Source organism: Sycon ciliatum, chromosome 9 (genome assembly GCF_964019385.1).
Source record: "Sycon ciliatum chromosome 9, ocSycCili1.1, whole genome shotgun sequence".
NCBI classification, from domain to species: domain Eukaryota; kingdom Metazoa; phylum Porifera; class Calcarea; order Leucosolenida; family Sycettidae; genus Sycon; species Sycon ciliatum.
Window position 1 is genome coordinate 22,949,386 of NC_088651.1, and position 19,920 is coordinate 22,969,305.

The 19,920-nt window shown below is 49.1% G+C and overlaps 1 protein-coding gene across 2 annotated transcripts in view; it reads right to left on the reverse strand.

The window, feature by feature from the left end:
• Nucleotides 1-19,920, reverse strand: part of LOC135824835 (LLGL scribble cell polarity complex component 2-like) — a 38,526-nt gene that overhangs the window by 14,695 nt on the left and 3,911 nt on the right. For both annotated transcript variants that reach the window (XM_065337554.1, XM_065337555.1), the window contains exons 3-16: nucleotides 19,380-19,492; nucleotides 18,829-18,981; nucleotides 15,700-15,772; nucleotides 15,047-15,130; nucleotides 14,057-14,235; nucleotides 13,335-13,547; nucleotides 12,555-12,696; nucleotides 11,099-11,172; nucleotides 10,250-10,290; nucleotides 4,120-4,289; nucleotides 3,439-3,540; nucleotides 2,051-2,226; nucleotides 1,554-1,642; nucleotides 780-1,058 (exon numbers count right to left, since the gene is read on the reverse strand). In XM_065337554.1, coding sequence (XP_065193626.1) covers nucleotides 780-1,058; nucleotides 1,554-1,642; nucleotides 2,051-2,226; nucleotides 3,439-3,540; nucleotides 4,120-4,289; nucleotides 10,250-10,290; nucleotides 11,099-11,172; nucleotides 12,555-12,696; nucleotides 13,335-13,547; nucleotides 14,057-14,235; nucleotides 15,047-15,130; nucleotides 15,700-15,772; nucleotides 18,829-18,981; nucleotides 19,380-19,492 — 1,888 coding nt within the window. The remainder of the gene's footprint in view (nucleotides 1-779; nucleotides 1,059-1,553; nucleotides 1,643-2,050; nucleotides 2,227-3,438; nucleotides 3,541-4,119; nucleotides 4,290-10,249; nucleotides 10,291-11,098; nucleotides 11,173-12,554; nucleotides 12,697-13,334; nucleotides 13,548-14,056; nucleotides 14,236-15,046; nucleotides 15,131-15,699; nucleotides 15,773-18,828; nucleotides 18,982-19,379; nucleotides 19,493-19,920) is intronic.

The window sequence follows — 19,920 nt, forward strand, 5'->3', positions numbered from 1 at the left end:
GGATCTCTCCTGCACAATCTGCAGATACCCCGCGCCCACGGCGGAATTTTTTGTTTACGTCACCTTTTTTCAGAGAAACGCGGCTTTGCCGCAGAGCAGTGTGAGAGCACGTGCTGGGCACCGACCTTGTAGTGTAAAGCCCAGCCAAGTGCACGAGGGAAAACTCTCCAAAAGGCTCGCAGCGCGTGCGTCGTCGAAAAGATTACGTCAACAAAAAATTCCGCCGTGGGCCAATCCATCCGGAGTTGCACACTCTTGTTTATCTACTCTTGGTTACACCTATAACAATATTACCCTTATAACAATATTTCTTGGTTTGACACAAATATCGTTATAAGGGTAGGTTGACTGTACATGGCGAGATTGTGATGGTTATCATGTGTGTCTGAAAAGGAAGAGTACCGTATTTCCTGGAGTAAAAGCCGCACTTAAACCACTTGTGATCCGCCCTAAAAATGCCGGTGCGGCTTGTACTATCAAATGAACCGCGACGTACAGGGTAGATGTGTGTATGTTGTGACAAAAATCTGGGTGCGGCTTATACTCTGGGAAATACTGCACATGTTAGGTTTTTGCAGTCAGTTGGTAGCCCATATGGGGCCACAGGACCTTTTATCTGAGTCTCAGCAAAAAAATACTAAAAATAGGGCAAGTGTAAAGTTTCACAACTTCATAATCCAGCCAGCTAGGTTGTGGAGCGTTTGTGAAATGTTGGCCACGGCTGTTTTCGTCATGCCGACCAATTTTAAGGTGATGTATCCACAGTGCCGTGTACTTACATCCCGGCGCGAACGTGTTCGAGAACATCAGGCAGCGCACTCCGTTACCAAGCTGGTCGCGTCTCTGCTGGATCTCCTCCTCGGTCTCTCGCTTCTCCTTGGGGCGCGTGGGCGGCGCGGCACTGACTGCAGAGGCGCTTCCCTGGGCCATCGGCGTGTCGTAGTTGTGGCGCTGGCGTCGGCCGTTCAGCACGCGCACGCTCTGGTTGCGTATCCGGCGCACGGTCAGGCGGAACGACTTGCGAATCGACTGCAGTCGCGAGAGAGTGTGGCGTGATTCTGTACGGGGGTAACAGGGGGTCACAGTGGAAAGGGAGCATGCGTTAACACCTCGAGAAAGCACATGCATCATACAGCACATTGTTCACGGGATTTCCAGGTTGCCAGCAAACCCTTTTCTTCTATATGGAGGCTCCACTGAAGCCAACTAATCATCACAAATATTTGTACAGAAAACGTAAAGGGATTGACACACTACCGCCACCAACACCACCACCGCAGGCACCATAGGGGTCAGGGGAGATTTCACAGGTCCACGTTTCAACGGCCATGGTCACACAGGTCAGGGCTACACGACATTAAAAAGAGGGCGTCCAATCCACTTTGACATACAGAGGGAATTGGGCTAACACCTGAGTTCAGCCAAGAAGGCCTGTTCTTTTCATACATGTATAAATCCAAACGTGCCAGAGATAAAATAAGGCAAACCGAAACTTGTCCTCCTTGTTGCTATAAAACCGAACACCTTCCGAGTTATTAACAAGGCGAACTTACCCTCTTCTAGAATGGTACACTCCGTGGCCAGCACTCTCGATTGGAAATAGTCGATGACGGAGAGGCCTCGCCGACAACCAAACCCAACTCTGACCGCCAGCAAACACGGTAAAACAAAGAAGAGATGTATCAAGAAAAGGGAGACACACACACAGGTGCGTAGCCCGCATGGGGCACAGGGGGGGGGGGGGCACATACCCCCTCCCCGAAAAAATTTCGACCTAGGTTCTGCATGCACATAATGACAATGAATGACATGCACCAGCCATCCTACACATGTGCGGCCGTGCATCCCCCCCCCCCCTAAAAAAGGGACCAGCTACACACATGCACACACACACACATATACACACACACACACACACACATACACACATACACACACACACACACACACACACACACACACACACACACACACACATACTCAGGAAGAGGGAGAGGAAAAATGCAATACTAGTACAATGGAAATATAATACTGCATGGAGACGACTTACAATCCGTATTGACTGCTGAGTGACAGGGCAATGATGGGGGCAGGCGGGCAGATCAGCAGGCCCACTGACGGCTGGAAACCTGCCGCAACTTCCAGAGAGCCTGTCTGGAACTCCAGCATTTCGTTGAGCTTCCGCGAGATGTCCTCACCGTCCAGCTTCATCTCGACGATTTGTTGCTGTGCACAGCGGACACAATGCAGCATGCACCAAATTAGCACAATGACATCGTTGCATTTGTCATCTATCAGTTATATTCAGGCATGGTGGTGAACTACATATACTGCGTGGCCAGAACGACATTTCCTTAGCTGGTTGGGGAGTGTTTTCTTCTTCAATAGCACAGATAATATTTGTGGACTCGGATGGAGAGCCAAGGATAAATTTATAAAAAAAAGGACCAAGGACATTATAGAGTAACTTGTAGTTCCTGGCTATTTTTTTAATTATATTTGTGGTTGGTGGTAACACGGATGTGAAAACTACTCTTGAAAATCACAAAAAGAAGTGCGAGATATTTGTACTCTAGGCATTTGGTCAATCGTACTGCTACTACACAGAGCGTAACTCCAAGGTATCAGCATACTTTGCTGAGAGCGCGGAATAGTTTCAATGTGACAATTGATGGCTACTGGTACATAACTGACCCTGAGTGAAGGAGGTGTGCTTTATCGCTACAATATTTCCCCGATTTTTTTCGACCATTTCAGCTGCCATAATTATGCCCTGATCATGCCTCGTGCGTGCTTCACAGCATCGTTTCGTTCCCTGGTTCTTCCTCTATATTTCCCCGACTGAAAGTTGTATCTTTTTACAATACAGTGTAAAGGCTGGGGTTGAAGACGAGGGTGCGACATTCAATCGAATGTGATTCACCACTCCAGTAAACACACTGAACGTAAACTACAGCGACATTAACAGGGAGCCACTTATAATTAGATGCAACTCATCATCGGGAAAGTGCGGCAATAGGGCTTGAAAGTGCGACGTCCCAGCATAGCAACAATTTCAAAACTTCAAAAACTGGATCCACTTGGATCCAGTTTTTGTATGGATCCAAGCACATTTCAAGCGGTCTTACCCACAGCAAGGTGATAATTATAGCCAGTGAAATTGACTGGGTTGGCTAATGGCGGTGGGGTGACAACTGGTGGCGAAGACAAAGTAACATCTGCATACGACATGCGTGGGTTGCTATGCACCCACGCACTGAGGCAATAGCAAAGTCACACCTTAGTGGATCCAAAATACACATCCGATGTGAACTTACTGCTCCCTGGCCATTTTTGACGTCATCACTTTCAAGCCCTATATAGATATCGGTTAGCTCTTCTTATCGCTGATCCCATAACCCAGTTTAAAAGCACCCTCTCCCAATTGCGTGGACTTACATTGAACTGTGAGAGCGATGCTTCGGCGGCAAAGTCAAACACAAACACTTGACCACCGTAACCGGCTATTGCCATTGTCCGGGACAAGGGACAAACTTCAATCTGTATGCACAGAACACACATACATGTGCACACACACACACACACACACACACACATACACACACACAAACACACACATACACACACACAAACACACACATACACACACACGCACACACGCACGCACACACACACACACACACACACACACACACAACACACACACATGATTGCACACACAAACACCTTGTCAGACACCATCCTCCCGCACAAGCACACATACAGATATCCATAGGTGAAGAAATGCTTAATTCGGGGGACAGAATGGTTTCGTCCTTTGTGGACTAATCAGCACAGCACGGAGAAAATGAGGCCGAACCGGGTAGCAAAGAGATGAAATGTAGAAATGCTTTATTGCTGTTTTCATTGCTGAGACACACGGTTTGTCCCATGGATGGGAACTATTATGGTGACCCAGCAGTCTCAACCGGGCCGTCACCGACCGAAGAGTTCTAACACTGTTGTTCCATTGCAGCCTCGGCACTGACAATGTGTAAGCTGACCACTACGCATGACCTACACTTCAACAGTCAATTGTGCTACATGGCTCACATGAAAGCAAAGTTAGGCGTATCTCACCTGCATAACAGCGAGACGAGGATCGTCGCAGAACGGGTCAAACGTTCCCGCTTTGACAAACACCGGCCATTTGTCCGCCTCCGCCTCTTCCATGTCATCCTCTTCCGGCGGGATGTCTACGTTGATGAAGAAGCTGTTCGTCGTCACCTTGTAGATTAGCGACATTGACACTGGAACAGAGAGCACACGAGGAAGATGGGGAAGAGGGAGATCGGATTAGAGAAGCCCATTGCATGATGCAGACAGAAAGGTGCAAGACTGAAACAAGATGGCAGAGTAAAACTAAAGAACTAAAACAGTGTGTTCCTCGGTGACTTCAGCCTGCAAGACGAAAGGTAATGCTACATTCATCATGCACCGAAGGAAGACAATCATCCCAAACTTTGAGAACAACGCCTCTTCCTAGCAATACTACACCAATGCGAGAAATTTTATTGGTTTTGAGGGAAAGATGCAAACGGGAAAAGTCTGAAAAATTGACAGTCACCAGCAGGACTCGAACCAGGGACCCTCGCTTGCGGCTGGCGATGCTCTAACCACTGAGCTATGGTATACGGCTGTCACACCAGCAAAGGCCGTTGAATATGTGAGAACACAGGATAATTCCCTTCTACAGTAAAACCTGTCAAGGCGACCACCTGCCCTAGAAGACCACAGAAACAGCACCAAGGAATGCTACAGTGAAACCTGTCTAAGACGACCGCTAAAGAGACCTTCAAAACCTGGTCTCTGTTACCAGGTGGTCTCCTTATCCAGGGTCATTTGACTGGAAATAGCATCCCTTGGTAACGGTTGCAGTGGTTGATGTATATGGATTCCCCCATGCCATATTTGACCTGTAGTTCATGTACTCCCGTACTAGATTTGTACCACAGTTGTATGACCTCGCACCATAACGGCATGCTTGCTTGGCTTGGGAGATACTTCCGTGCTTCATGTGTTTTGCCTCTTCAGTGGTGTTTTCCTTCTCTTCAGATTTGTTTTATAATAAATGTCTTCTTGCTATCTGTAGACATATCATGGCGCAGTGAACTGTTCGTTCCTTGTAGAACTCACCTGTGTGTTTAGTTTCTCGTGCTTTGTGTTTGCACCTCGTTGTGTTGCGCACTGGCCGATTTTTTTGTAGTTTGTTCGTGATACCAGCATTTGCGTAGGTTGCGACCACGATGTCCGACTCAGACCCTGCTCCTGACATTGTTGCCCTGACCGCGATGTTGGCGGCACAAATGAAGTCCTCAGAGGAGAGGGAACGTAAAATGGCTGACCTGTTCCAACAAACTATACAACGACTGACACAACCAACACAACAACCCGTGCAACCCAGCACCACATCACCAGCTCCAAAGCCTGTCTCTGCGGAGCGACCGATTTTACTGTCGTCCTCGACATTAGCCGACTTCACGGCATGGCAGGAAATGTGGCGAGACTATTATGAGTGCCAGCACCTGTCAGCCCAGAGCCGTGAGACCAGAGTATCCTCGCTGCGGCAAGCTCTTGATGAGGAGCTACGCAGATTTCTCCGCGAGGGTATTATCGTGACTTCTCCGAATCCCGATGCGGACGATGTGATTTCTGCAGTCAAGGAATATTTGCGACGGCAGCGCAACCCACTCCTGGATCGTATCGCATTTTACGACAGGTGTCAGTCGAAAGGCGAGTCTTTCGATTCTTTTTACACTTCGTTGAAAGAATTACACACTAGCTGTGATTTTCCGGACGTTGTTTTGTGCTCACAATGTTCAGCACACACATGTAGTACCTGTCGCACAAGCCTGACACGTGTGCGTGCTGACACCCTGCGTGACAGGATTGTCATTGGAATTGGTGACGACGCTACCCGGCACAAGCTATTGTCTGCCAAGGACTTGACCCTGAACGATGCAGTCACAATTTGCCGGGCGGAGGAAGCGGCTACCACGACGAGCAGCAGTATCCCGTCCACCAGCCAGCTCAATGCTGTGCGGCGGTCCGCGTACCAACGCAGTAAGCAACAATCCCGACAGGGACAGCCTGGCAGCAAGATGTCTGCACCTGTATTGCCATCTGCATCCGCTCCCTCGTCAGGAAGCGACACACACAAGAAGTGCCCCAATTGCGGCCGGAGCCCGCACACAAAGTCTAGTTGCCCTGCCAGCGGCAAGAAATGTAATGGCTGTGGCAAGACTGGTCACTTTCTCGCTATGTGTAGGTCGTCGTCACAATCGGACCGTAACGTGAAGCATGTGGGCCAACTGAAGTTGCAGCGTACTCGTCTTGCTGCGCAGCCTACAGTGCGTGTGTCCACCCGTTTAGCCACTGAGGATGAGGCAGTCACGCTACCCTGGGTCCCTGATACTGGCAGTGACGTCGATGCCATTGGCGAGCATCATCTCGAACTGCTTGGCGGGTTCCCCGAGAACCTCGACCATGACCCAGAGTGCGTCCTAGCGGCATCTGGAGAGCAGTTGCAGAACGTCGGCAGTATTCGTGCTTCACTTCAGGTTGGCGAAGTACAACACAGCACCGTAATCCACGTGTACAAGGGTCTGGACGATGCTCTTCTATCACGTTCGTCCTTGAGTGCACTCCAGCTCCTCCCGTCAGATTGGCCTGCACAGTACCCTGCTGCTAATGCTGCCGCGCCACCTAAGGTCCGTGCTGTATCAAAGCCTGTTGTCAATCCTAGCTCTGCTGATATCGCTCGTGTTCGCGATGAGCTACTGCAGGAGTTCTCGGACGTGTTTTCCGACACTGGCTTGAAGGCGATGGCAGGTCCTCCGATGGACATCCAACTTCAGCCAGATGCTAAGCCGTCATGTGTCCATACCGCACGCCCGATTCCGTACGCGTTTCGTGACCAGGTCAAGTCACAACTGGACACAATGGTTGTCGATGGCATAATCGAGCCTGTCAGTGAGCCTAGTGAATGGTGTCACCCGATTGTGCTCGTCGACAAGAAAGGTACCACTGAGAAACGCCTCACCGTCGATTTCAAACGATTGAATGACCAAGTCCTGAGACCAGCCCACCCTGTTCGCACCGCTCGCGATGTGGTTTCTGGTATTGGATCGGCACAGTTCCTCACCAAGCTTGATGCAAGGCACGGATACTGGCAAATCCCACTGAGTGAGCAGGCATGTCCAATGACCACATTCATCACCCCATACGGCAGGTATCGTTTCCTACGCAACCCTCAAGGCCTGATTTCCGCCGGGGATGTTTTCAACTGCCGCACTGATGCTGCGTTCGATGCAATCCCGAATTTCGCCAAGGTTGTAGATGATTGCCTGGCCTATGATGACGACTTTGCCTCCCATGTCACCCATGTTCGTGACATCCTGCTGTGTGCTCGACAGCATGGCATTACTCTGAGCCCGTCCAAATTCACCTTTGCGTCACGTCACATCCATTTCTGCGGCTACATTGTCAGTCCAGACGGCTGGGTTGTTGACGATGACAAGGCAGCGGCTATTCGCGATTTTGACATTCCTGCGAACCGCACTGATTTGCGTTCGTTTCTTGGCCTGGTGAACCAGTGTAGCGAGTTCTCACCACACCTCGCCGCCTGCACCACTCCGCTTCGTGGTCTGTTGAAGACGACCCGTGAATTTGTCTGGGATGCCAACCACACTGTTGCGTTCGAGAAGACCAAGTCTACTCTGCTGTCTCCTCCTATCCTGGCCTTCTACCAGCATGGACACGACCTCCGTCTGGAGACTGATGCCTCTGCACTACGTGGTCTCGGCTTCGTTCTGTGGCAGAAGCAGGATGATAAGTGGCGAATCATCCAGTGTGGCTCCCGCTACCTCTCTGACGCCGAATCTCGCTATGCTGTTGTTGAGCTCGAGATGCTCGCCGTCGTTTGGGCTGTGCACAAGTGCAAGTTGTACTTATCCGGCACCCTATTTGATCTGATCACCGATCACCGTCCGTTGATCCCGATTATCAACGCGTATTCTCTAGATCAGATCGAGAATCCTCGCCTTCTCCGTCTTCGCCTGAAGCTGCAGTCGTTTCAAGTGCACGCTTCCTGGCGAAAAGGCTCTGATCACGCGTTTGCTGATGCGCTGTCTCGCAATCCCGTCGGCATCCCGTCTTCAGATGATGAACTCGGCGAAGCCCCTGCGCTTCATTGCCGCAGCATCCGCGTCTGCATGCTCCGTGATGATGGTCCTCACCCCAACCTGAAGTTTGTTGAACTTCAAGCAGCCGCCTCAGCTGATCCTGTATATCAGTCTCTTGTCCAGTGCGTTCTGCATGGTTTTCCCGCTCGTCAGCGTGATTTGGATGCTCCACTCCAACCCTTCTGGAATGGACGTGAACACCTGTCAGTGGACCAGGGCATCGTCATGAAAGGCCAACGCATTCTAGTTCCCTTGGCTATGCGTCAACGCGTTCTTGCTAACCTTCATGCCTCGCATCAAGGTCTCGTCCGCACTAAGGCTCGCGCCCGACAGCTCGTGTACTGGCCTGGTCTCACCGCCGACATAGACACCCTTGTCCGTGCCTGTTCCGCGTGTCGAGAATTCCAGTCGTCGCAGTCAGCCGAACCACCGATGAATGACCGTCATCCTACTCTGCCGTTCGAGTTTGTGTCCGCTGATCTGTTCTCTTGCCAAGGCTACGAGTTTCTTGTTTATGTCGACCGTCTGACTGGTTGGCCGTGCGTTGTTCGAACCGGCAGGACCACGTCATCACACGATGTCATTCTCGCTTGTCGTCGTTGGTTTGCCGATCTGGGTGTGCCTGCTGTACTGTGCACCGACGGTGGCCCCCAGTTTGCATCGAAGAAGTTTGCCGACTTCTGTAGCCGTTGGCAAGTGCAACGCGTATCCTCTTCCCCGCATTATCCCCAGAGTAATGGACATGCGGAAGCCGCAGTGAAAGCTATGAAGCGCTTGCTGCTCAAGACCTCGTCAAATGGCAATCTCGACACAGATGCATTTCGTCGTGGTCTACTGGAGTGGCGGAATACGCCCGGTCCGTCTGGCAAGAGCCCAGCTGAGCATCTTCTCGGGCATCCACTTCGGTCTTTCGTCATTGCTGAGTGGACGCAGTTTGATTCCTCGTGGTCGACCGTCGCTAGTGAGCGTGAAGAACAGTCACCACCCTCGACACGTGTTTCCGCCAGTACTCCCACCCACCGCTCTCTTCCCGTTCTCCGTATCAGCACTCCTGTGGACGTCCAGGATCCGAAGACGAAGCGTTGGACAACCCGTGGCGTGATTGTGGCCATTGGGCAGCACCGTGACTATTTCGTCAAGTTGGCTAGTGGTCGAGTTTATTGGAGAAATCGCCGTTTTCTTCGTCCGTTCACTCCACCCGTGCCATCACCAGCACCATGCGTTTCACCACAGCCGTCTGTTGTCGTTGCTCCTGCTACGCCTCCTCCTCTGCGTCGCAGCACACGAGCGCACCAACCACCCTCTCGTTTGAACATTTCCTCCACCCGTGGACAATCTTATGCATCTTGATTTGGTCTGGACACATCGTGTACATGTTCTTGAGGATTGTTCTCATATCGTATCTTTCTGTATCCTTGTGTGGCATGCTATGTCTGTTCCGCCGTGTGCCGTTGCTTGCCATACTTATTTGTTTGTTTGTTTGGATTTGATAGATAATACTGGATTTGTTTTCTCAGCATTATCTCGAAGGGGCGTGATGTATATGGATTCCCCCATGCCATATTTGACCTGTAGTTCATGTACTCCCGTACTAGATTTGTACCACAGTTGTATGACCTCGCACCATAACGGCATGCTTGCTTGGCTTGGGAGATACTTCCGTGCTTCATGTGTTTTGCCTCTTCAGTGGTGTTTTCCTTCTCTTCAGATTTGTTTTATAATAAATGTCTTCTTGCTATCTGTAGACATATCAGTGGTCTTCCAGGACAGGTGGTCGCCTTATCCAAGTGGCCGCCTTGACAGGTTTTCCTGTATTTCCAGTCAAATGACCCTGGATAAGGAGACCACCTGGTAACAGAGACCAGATTTTGAAGGTCCCTTGAACGGTCGCCTTGACAGGCTTTACTGTATTTTAAGGAACGTGAATTCAGCTTGCTGTTAAACCAGCAAGTGGAAGTCACGATCCATGTCCTATCTATCATGGACACAATAGCCAAGGACTAACAGAACATCAATCATTCACTCACCACCCGTGGCATCCCAAAATCGTATTGATCCATCTTCGTGCCTGTTCATGCAAACACCACGCACACATAGACACCATGAGTCACACATGGACAGACATATAGAGCAAATTGCAGGAAGAAAAAACAAACCACATTGAACTACAAGCTAAGCTATAATGTCCGCTAACACCCTCTGCTACTTGACAATCAGCTCATGCGATAACATCGCACGGCACTGACCAACGGTACTGACGTTCTACAACTAACTGCCAATCAGCTCTAGCACGTCACTTGACAACAAAATTACGATTTCGCATGCGAGCCAGTCGGACTGACTTTTCCGCATCCGCGTACACATGCCTGCTCAGTGTTGGTGCACTCACAATCAATCACAGTGTTCTGCGAGGAGAGGTGCTATATTCCCTGATGTAGCCCCAGGGAAACAATTGAGATCATAAGTTAACAGTTGAAATGGGACGTATGCATCCATTTCCCGCCATTAGGTTTTACAGGGCAAGTCCACTACAACCTTACACACTGTGATACCAGCTCTGCATAAAAGGTCATGAACTTTGTGACGTCATACTGACGTAAAAGTACTAGAACGGGTTGTACCTGCCAAGCATGGGGTGATTTGCCCCGCAAAAAGGTGATGGCCATCTTAGATGCATACCTCCCAGCGCAGCGAAAGACCATAGCGGTGGTCACAAGGTGATAGTTTCAAGAGAGGTGATAACACCAAACAAAAAGGGCACTTCTTTCTCACACGTCACATCAGCCATGACTAGTGCAGGGTTGGCTGCGGACAGCCATATTGCAAGACAAAAAAAGGCACTGCTGGGCTGTCCAAAAGCTTGTAATACTACTCACCCGGTCAGTAGTAGGTTGTGATTTTTAGTTGCGTCTTGTTCACCACATAACACTCCGCCACGAATGGGCCAGGGCTGACCATGGAATATTGCAAGAGAGGTGTACACACACGTACACACACGTACACACACACGTACACACACGCATGCACGCACACATGTACGCACATACACACACACAGTGCAACGGCGACGGCAACGACAACAACAACAACAACAACAACAGCAACACCAAGGTTGAACAGCTCGTCTATTGGGAAGGTTGCAGCAAGCAAACCAAGGAATCTAGAGATATGGCGGCACAATCGCTTTGCATGCAACCACAGCACAAATAGAATAGATTCAGAGGAAATATATTCAGAGGCAACAGACACATCATAATACATTTTGCCTTCTTGTTACAGTATTTCAAGGTTGGAGCTACACATGGATACATGCCGCTGACCCCAGTAAGGTGTTGTGAGAGAGGCCCCGTGAGGCATGGACAAGGAGAGTTGAACATATTCTCTCCAGTGCATGCACCTCGAGATCCGCCAAGTGTGGCCCTATGGGGCTCGCCAGTGCTACATCACAGCCAGCCCGGAGTCATGACTACACACTCTTAAGGCCACGCCGTTTTTTCTATGTTTCGCGTCACCTTGTTCGATGAAATCAATGAGGGAGGGCGAAAAAAATAGAAAAAGCCATCCTAAAAAAACATTGACATTGCATTGTAGAGTGTAGACCCGGCACTGTTCATGTACATTGAACATTATTTTAAACTCACACATGCATGAATACATGAGTGTATCCCCTCTGCCATGCTTGTGGTCCAAACACAGGCGGCATGATGATTGTGTGACTTGCGGCCCAGCTTATTAGTATTACACACACATGTACATGTACCGGTACATGTACATGACATTGTATGTGAGCTGAGTACAAGCATGCGATAAATAGAACAAATGATGCCAACATAATAAGAGTTACCGTATAACGATCATGTTCCGTTTTTTCTCTTTTGGGTTACATTTTTCCTTTTCTGGTTTTCTGGGTCTGCATTAAATTTGTATTGCATTTTCTAAAAATAAAAAATTATGTTCGTTTTTTTGTTTTTGTTTTTTGAACGGCTGTGAAATACATGCGCGCGGGGGACGCGAAACATACATAAAAAACGGCGTGGCCTAAGCCTGATTAATTAAGTCAAAATTTGCGCCTCGGAGAAGTGTTGGAGCTAGGTGTCAGGTCGCCAAATGTCTCAGTACTCCTTGTCAGTTTTGTGCCATTTTGTCGCACTCGCTGACTGTATAAGATCAGGTTACGTTGGTGGACAGTTAGACATAACTCGTAACATGTTGTCCTTCTCCTTTTTCACCATAATTTAATTGGCTCACCATCCGAGTTCAAAATTTATACACAAGACAAAAGACCACTAGAAGAAGCTCCGGGCCATCATTCGCTATCCGGCATGCACTCACCCGTGTTGACTTTTCTGGCGGTTCGTAATTCGCGTTGTGCAGAGCCTGGATGAAGTCAGGCGGACAATCGGCTACGTGCTGTATGCAGGTTAGCGGCGAGTCGTGCAAGCTGTACAGATACGGCTTCGGTATTGACGGCAGCCTGGAGCGGCATTGAATGGAAGACAAACGACATGTGAACAGACAGATCAAGATGGACACACACACACGTATACATACGCATCCAGGTCCGTTGATCGGTTGACGGCACGTTACAAGGCGGAGGACGCACTGTGTTGAAAACAATCCTCCTGACTACAACCATCATCGGTTGGCAGAGCCCCGTTCCTGCGACCATTTGAACGGCCTTGTAACATGCTGTCAACCAATCAGCATGTTATTCAACCAAACAAGGCTTGCCTATTCCATATCCAGGTTGGTAGCGCCAGGGTTTCAGTTGGTCCGGCCAAATGGGACACTTGATTGAAATGACTTACGAAACAATCACCCTATCCACGAAACGGACGGTCAACTTTGAAATAAGGTCCGACCATGGGCGGACTGGTTGGACCAGGTTCTTCGGCTTTGATATTTCACTGTCACTGATGAACTCATGAATCGATACCAACAGTGCACTGATACCACACTTTTACCAATGAACTCATGAATCTAGAACAAAAGTGCATTGCTTCAGAACCACTAGCCTTGATTTTCCTCAGTGAATTGAAGAATCATAGCTAGGTTTAAATCTTCATCAGAAACAAAGAAACAAAGAGTTAGGACAAATTCACACAGGCTTACCCTGGCGTTTTCAAGTCGATGGCGACCAGCTCCTCCTCACAGAGTACAATGAGAGTGTCGGGATTTCCCTCGTCGTCGTCCACCAGGCTGAACTGAATGACGCGCGACGTGAACTCCAGCCCAGTCAGGTCCTTGCCGACCTGCACTGACACACAAAACTTGTCACCGTACTCCTGCCGTCCGAGACCGCCCTCGAATATCAGCATGCCGTCACTGCACACAGACACACGGAGAAACAGAGGTGTATGTATAGCTACGTGCGCACAAGTACGTACACAAGAACATACGTATGTACAGTCCATTTTAAAAATATAGACGCATGGTATTTTTGAAATAATATTTCAAATTTTACACGGATAGTCTGTATGTATCGCAATTTTCTGCGGGTCACGGCGACTTCTGAGTAGCAGTAGATGGATTTCGCCTCGCAAACTGCGATGCAATACAGGATAATTCATCCCTGTGGTATAGATGCTGGTCAAACGATTTTTCGAAATCATTTGTCTATATTTTTGAAACGCACTGTACATACATACACTTGCACTTGTATTTGTATTTTGCTTACTGCACGAAACCGGTCACGTGGGTCTTCCTGGGAGAGGGGAAAGAGATTCAAATACACACGTGCATACACACATATACACAATTAAACATACACACATGCACACACACACACACAGATGCATGCACACATACACACACACACATGCGCACATACTTACTCTTTGTGTCCTCTCCACGCTAACTGCTGCACTTTGCGGCATTCCTCCTTGAGCCCGTACGGTTTAACGCTGCCGCCGTGATCTTCCTCCATATCGACACTCCACATCGCTATGGTACCGTCTTCATGGCAACTGGCAAACATGTGGCCAGCAGGGTGCCATATCGCACTGCATAAATACTGTAAGATGCGACGGAATAGCAAGAAGAGACAAAGGGTATGTTCGATTGGTTGGATCCGGATCGATTGCCTGGATCAAAAGGAACTTCCCAGGTTGAATCAAACGAATGTGGAGTTTCATGCCAAAAAAAAGGCCGCTTGCCAAAAAAGGATCAGTGACAACGAGAGAGAACGAGGCTGCTCGACCACACGGAGTGTGGTAAATAGAACATGGAGATTGGAACTTTCCCATGCATATCTGACCAGACAGAATGGGGAGAGTGAATGAGGAGTGAGATTATCAAACTGAACGACAATGACATCCATTACAGCATGTAGCGGGGAAAGGATAGCTAATACGCTTATACAGAACTGCTTTCACCTGTACACTCTGACATAGACATGTTATGTGTACACACACGCACACGCATGCATACAGGCACCGATAGCCAACAAGGGTGTGTACAGTAAAATCTGTGACTAACGACCACCCCTTGGGGCCAGACAAAGTGGTCTTTAGTGGCAGGTGGTCCTTAGTTAGAGGTTTGCACCGCACAACCATATAGGAATGTGAGACCGTCCATGCCTGGCAAAATGGTCTGTAGTACGAGGCTGGTCGCTAGTCACGGTGGTCTTTAGTTACAGGTTGTACTGTAGTACGAGGCTGGTCGCTAGTCACGGTGGTCTTTAGTTACAGGTTGTACTGTAGTACCAGGCTGGTCGCTAGTCACGGTGGTCTTTAGTTACAGGTCTTACTATATGTCCAAACAGAAGCACTAGTGGTACATTTGTGAATACGAATAGCACCAGCAGCCGCTAGCTATACCGTTACCTGTATTGGAGGGAAGTTGCGCAGGGGCATTTTCTCTGATAGACTCCACAAACAGAGCATGCCTTTCTCAAAACCGATCAGCAGCTGAGCAAATATAACAAGATAACAATTAACATGGGGTGAATGCACAGACACACCTTTGACACCCATCGGCGGATGCTACAGTAGAAGCCATAGCAACTTGTGCTGGGATTGAACCATTCAACAGCTTGCAAGGCTGAGAATTGACTGCCACTATTCAGCCTGGTCTACACCACACAGCTATGAAGTGGCTTTTCTGGCCAGTGAATCCCTACTTTTTGGTCTTTATCATTTTTTCCCGCACACACATCACACCACATACTCCGGCATGCACTGGCTGTTGGTAACCACTCAGGAGAACTAAAGAAAAGTCAGGAGGAACCTGAGAAAGAGAAGAAAGACGTGTGTCACCATAATTGTCGGGAATCGAACCGGTACCTCTCGATTGTAGACACGCACACGCACACAGGATCACGTTGCAGCTAGGAAAAAAACCACCAGGCAGTTCAAGGGCTGAGGAGTGCCTATGACAGGAACGGAGGCAGAAAAGAAGAGAGGGCAAGGAGGGGGGGGGGGGGGGGGTAATAGAATTGTATTGGTGTACTGTTGAGCCTCGCAAGCATTCCACTCACCTTGTCCGGATCAGTTGGGCACGAATCCAAAGCTTCCACACTGCCAGGATGTAGTTTATTGGTGCCTTGGGCACTATACAAAAGCAACACAGGAAAGTGAACAGTTCGGTGACTGTATGATTCTATACAGCCGGCCCCGTTTACGCATTCGTGTATTGATCTGTCGTCTGCTCTCTGTCGCATTCTGAAATGCATTGTCTGTGTGCACATGTGCGTGCGTCTAGTTCTCACGCGTGCACGCCATTTCATTAGCTGTAGATGCAGCAGGCGTATGCAGCCCACGTGTCCTACTTGCTAGCATTGCACATGTTGTTCCTTTTCACATCCGCTGTACTCACCATATTATCAGGGTGCACTCGCGTACCCGCGCACGCATTAGCATGCCACATGCGCGAGCCTTGCAAGGCTAGCCATATCGTATTTCGCATGCTGGCAGAGAGCCAGGATTTTTGCATTTTGTTTGTAGTTGTGGTGAGCAGTTAGACTTGCGCTCGCTTTTCCTTTCTTACCAGTAATAGTCTTGTATTCTTTGTTCACGGAAGAAGAATTCCCTTGTACATCTTAGCCTTGTTTGTAGTCACTGAGTGGATTATTAAAGGCGCGCCTTGTGAGAAACAAGCCATATGGTCCTTCGAGGCGGATTCGATGGCAGACGATTGGACTCCGGACACATTCATAGTAGTGATGTAGTTTAGCAATGGCGGAGCGGAGGACTTCCCGCGTGAATTTAGGACAACCAGCCGAAAGATCGGGATGGAGCGAGACACGCAGCTCAGTTTCTTCTCGCAGTAGAAACAGCGCCGCTCGTCTAGAGATTCGCGCGGGAGGCCGAACTCAAAGCCAGGGAGTTGGCAGAATTTGAGCTGGAAGCTACCCAGAGACAACTCGAGCTCTCGCCTGGAGAAGTCGACTACGCCGGTCTGTGGTGGGTCGCTTCGGCGCAGAAGGAATGTCACAGCGCCACAGTGACTGCTTTGTCGACTGGCAAGCCGCTGCAGCCGTCTGACCCGTTGGTGAAGCTAAACCCGTATCTCGACGAGTTGACCCCAGCCGTGATGCGGGTCGGAGGACGACTCGACCAGGCCACAAACGTCCCATGTGCCACCAGACGACCGGCTCTCCTGCCCTACAAGCATCGGATCACCATGCTAGTGATTGCGGATGAGGACCGGAAGACAAACCACGCAGTGGGTTGCAACCACATCTGGGCAAACCTCTGCGTAAAGTACTGGCTAGTGAAGGGGAAGCAGGCCATCAAGTCGCACCGACTGCAGTGCAACGCCTGCATCCGACACTGGAGAAGCCAGCCGTACAGCTGATGGGCCAACTGCCGTCCAGCCGTGCAGCGGTCACCAAGCAGCCGTTCACGAACGTGGGGGTAGACTTCGCTGGTCCCTTCCACACTCGTCAAGGACGCGGCCGCTCTCGAGCCAAGAGGTACCTGTGTCTATTCACGTGTCAAGAAACCCGAGCGTGTCATCTCGAAATGGCCTTCAATCTGTCGGCGGAGGGGTTCATGTGCTTCACGAGATTCTGCACACGACGTGGAACATCGAAAGAAGTGCGATCCAACAACGGACAGGCTACTGAAAGATGCTGTTGAAGCCATCGACATGAGCCAGGTGACAGCGTGTCTCACAGCCCAGAACACCGTGTGGAGGTTCAACCCGCCTAGATCACCACACAGATTCTGTATAAGTTCTCTAGTTTGTATCTCATACGTTGTTGATTGAGAGCAAGTTCACTTAGGAATATTTGATATAAGATAACCTCCAGGCCGTGCCGAAGTAAGTTCTGAAACGTTCGTTGACTGACTGTGGGTAGTTGCCTCCTTGCCTTAGACCACGCACACTACATTGGCGGCAGCGGTGGTTAAAGTAGATCACCACACCATGGTGGCTTCTTCGAAGCATTGATTAAGTCTGCCAAGGGGCCATCCATGCCAAGCTAGGAAACGCCAGCTTTCGTATCTCATACGTTGTTGATTGAGAGCAAGTTCACTTAGGAATATTTGATATAAGATAACCTTGAGGCCGTGCCGGAGTAAGTTCTGAAACGTTCGTTGACTGACTGTGGGTAGTTGCCTCCTTGCATTAGACCACGCACACTACATTGGCGGCAGCGGTGGTTAAAGTAGATCACCACACCATGGTGGCTTCTTCGAAGCATTGATTAAGTCTGCCAAGAGGGCCATCCATGCCAAGCTAGGAAACGCCAGCTTCAACGGTGAGGAGTTGCAGACGGCGTTCGTCCAGGCGGAGGGCCTTTCTTTCGTCCTTTCTTACCAGTAATAGTCTAGTATTCTTTGTTCACGGAAGAAGAACTCCCTTTTACATCTTAGCCTTGTTTGTAGTCACTGAGTGGATTATCAAAGGCACGCTTGTGAGAAACAAACCAGTGACGATCAAGAAGAAAACAAACGCCGCAAATTCACACACGTTTGGTGTATGTACAGTCAAACCTCTTTAGGACGAACACCAAGGCACCGATGATATTCGTTTGCACTAACGGGAGTTCTTCTTATCCGTATGTTTTACCCAGTGAATACACAGGGCTTTATCCAATACAGTAACGAATACCAGTTCTTCTTAGGCAAACATTTGTCTTATCAGTCGGTTCTTCCTAACGAGATTTCACTGTACTTATACTTCCGGTAATTTCCATGAATCCGTTTCATTCTTTAAAAAATTGAACTGGATTAGAATGCCGACAAAGGCGGTTTGGCTACTGTGTTTCTTGGTGACAAGGCCGCTGTTCAATAACCGAACAAACACTGACGGGCATCATCCAATAGGGAACTGCTTCTCTGTACTTGACATTTCTGTTCTATTTCACCAAACCTGGCCTCTTGCTCTCATACAGTCATAACAGTTTGAGCACCTAAAATTTATGAAATAAGAGTACAAGAAGTGCAACTAATGGTAAGGCAAGAACAATTCTTGTCACCCCTGGCGACACAATCCTCACAAGGATCGATGCGGCGATGTGACATTCGTACAGCTATGAACACACTTTCCCACTTTCAAGCTGGCCACTACTACTACAGTGCAGATTTCCACGAACAAATACAACGACCCTAGAGTATCTTGCCTCCCCTCGGCACAACAGGTCCCACAAGGATGGACGTACGGTTCGGTGGCTTTGTTCCAGTAGATGATATCCTCTTGCTTATTGCTGAACATCAGTTTGTTCGAACTGACCAGCAACACATTGCCGCCTTCGGTTCCCACGGCGATATGCTCGCCGCCACGAGGATAGCAGGCGACGCTGACCCGCTTGATGCTGTGCACGTGAACACACAAAACAGGGGAAAACCCCCAATATTATTTTTATCATCATTGAATTCACACTTAGATACAGGGGTCAGCAGCAGCATTCGGACCTGCACAGATTTTCCATTGCCTATGGTGAGTGCGTACCACAGGCTCCAGGAACGACAATCACTTGCGGAGAGGACACCTTGGTATGTCTCCTTGCGGACTAACATATCATTACATTCATGCATCCTTACTGGCACAAACAAACACTACTCATTTGGTAGGCATTACTCTTGGTCAGGTAAAACAGCAACGATCATCAATCTCCGGGCATGCGCAATACAGTAGCCAACTGTGAAGTAGATATATTATGACTTGCATACACAATACATTAATACTAGTAGTGGAGCGTGTGGGACTCACCCAGGGTAGACGACTTGATAGGACGCCTCCTGCACCATTCGACACCGATCGTCGCAATTCTCTAATGACCACAGGTGCAAGTCATTCTCAAAACCGACGCTGAGAACGCGTAACTGCACACGCACACACACACACACACACACACACACACACACACATAAATTAACAGGCACAAACATAAAAGAACAAGCACACACACACACACACACACAAACACACAAACACGCACGCACACACTCACACACACACACACACACACAAACACAAATGCACAAACACGCACGCACACACACACACACACACACACACACACACACACACACACACACACAAATGCACAAACAGAAGTGAACAGGCACATATGTTAAAGAACAGGCATGCACCGAGATGAAGAGACACACACATACACACGCACACAGAATGAACAGGCAAACATTGAAACGTCCAACACAGGGAACCTTCAGTGCACCTTCACCTTCAAGAGTCGTAAAACTGAGAGATTTATAAACTAATGTGGTGCAGGCGCACGCATGAGCGTGCT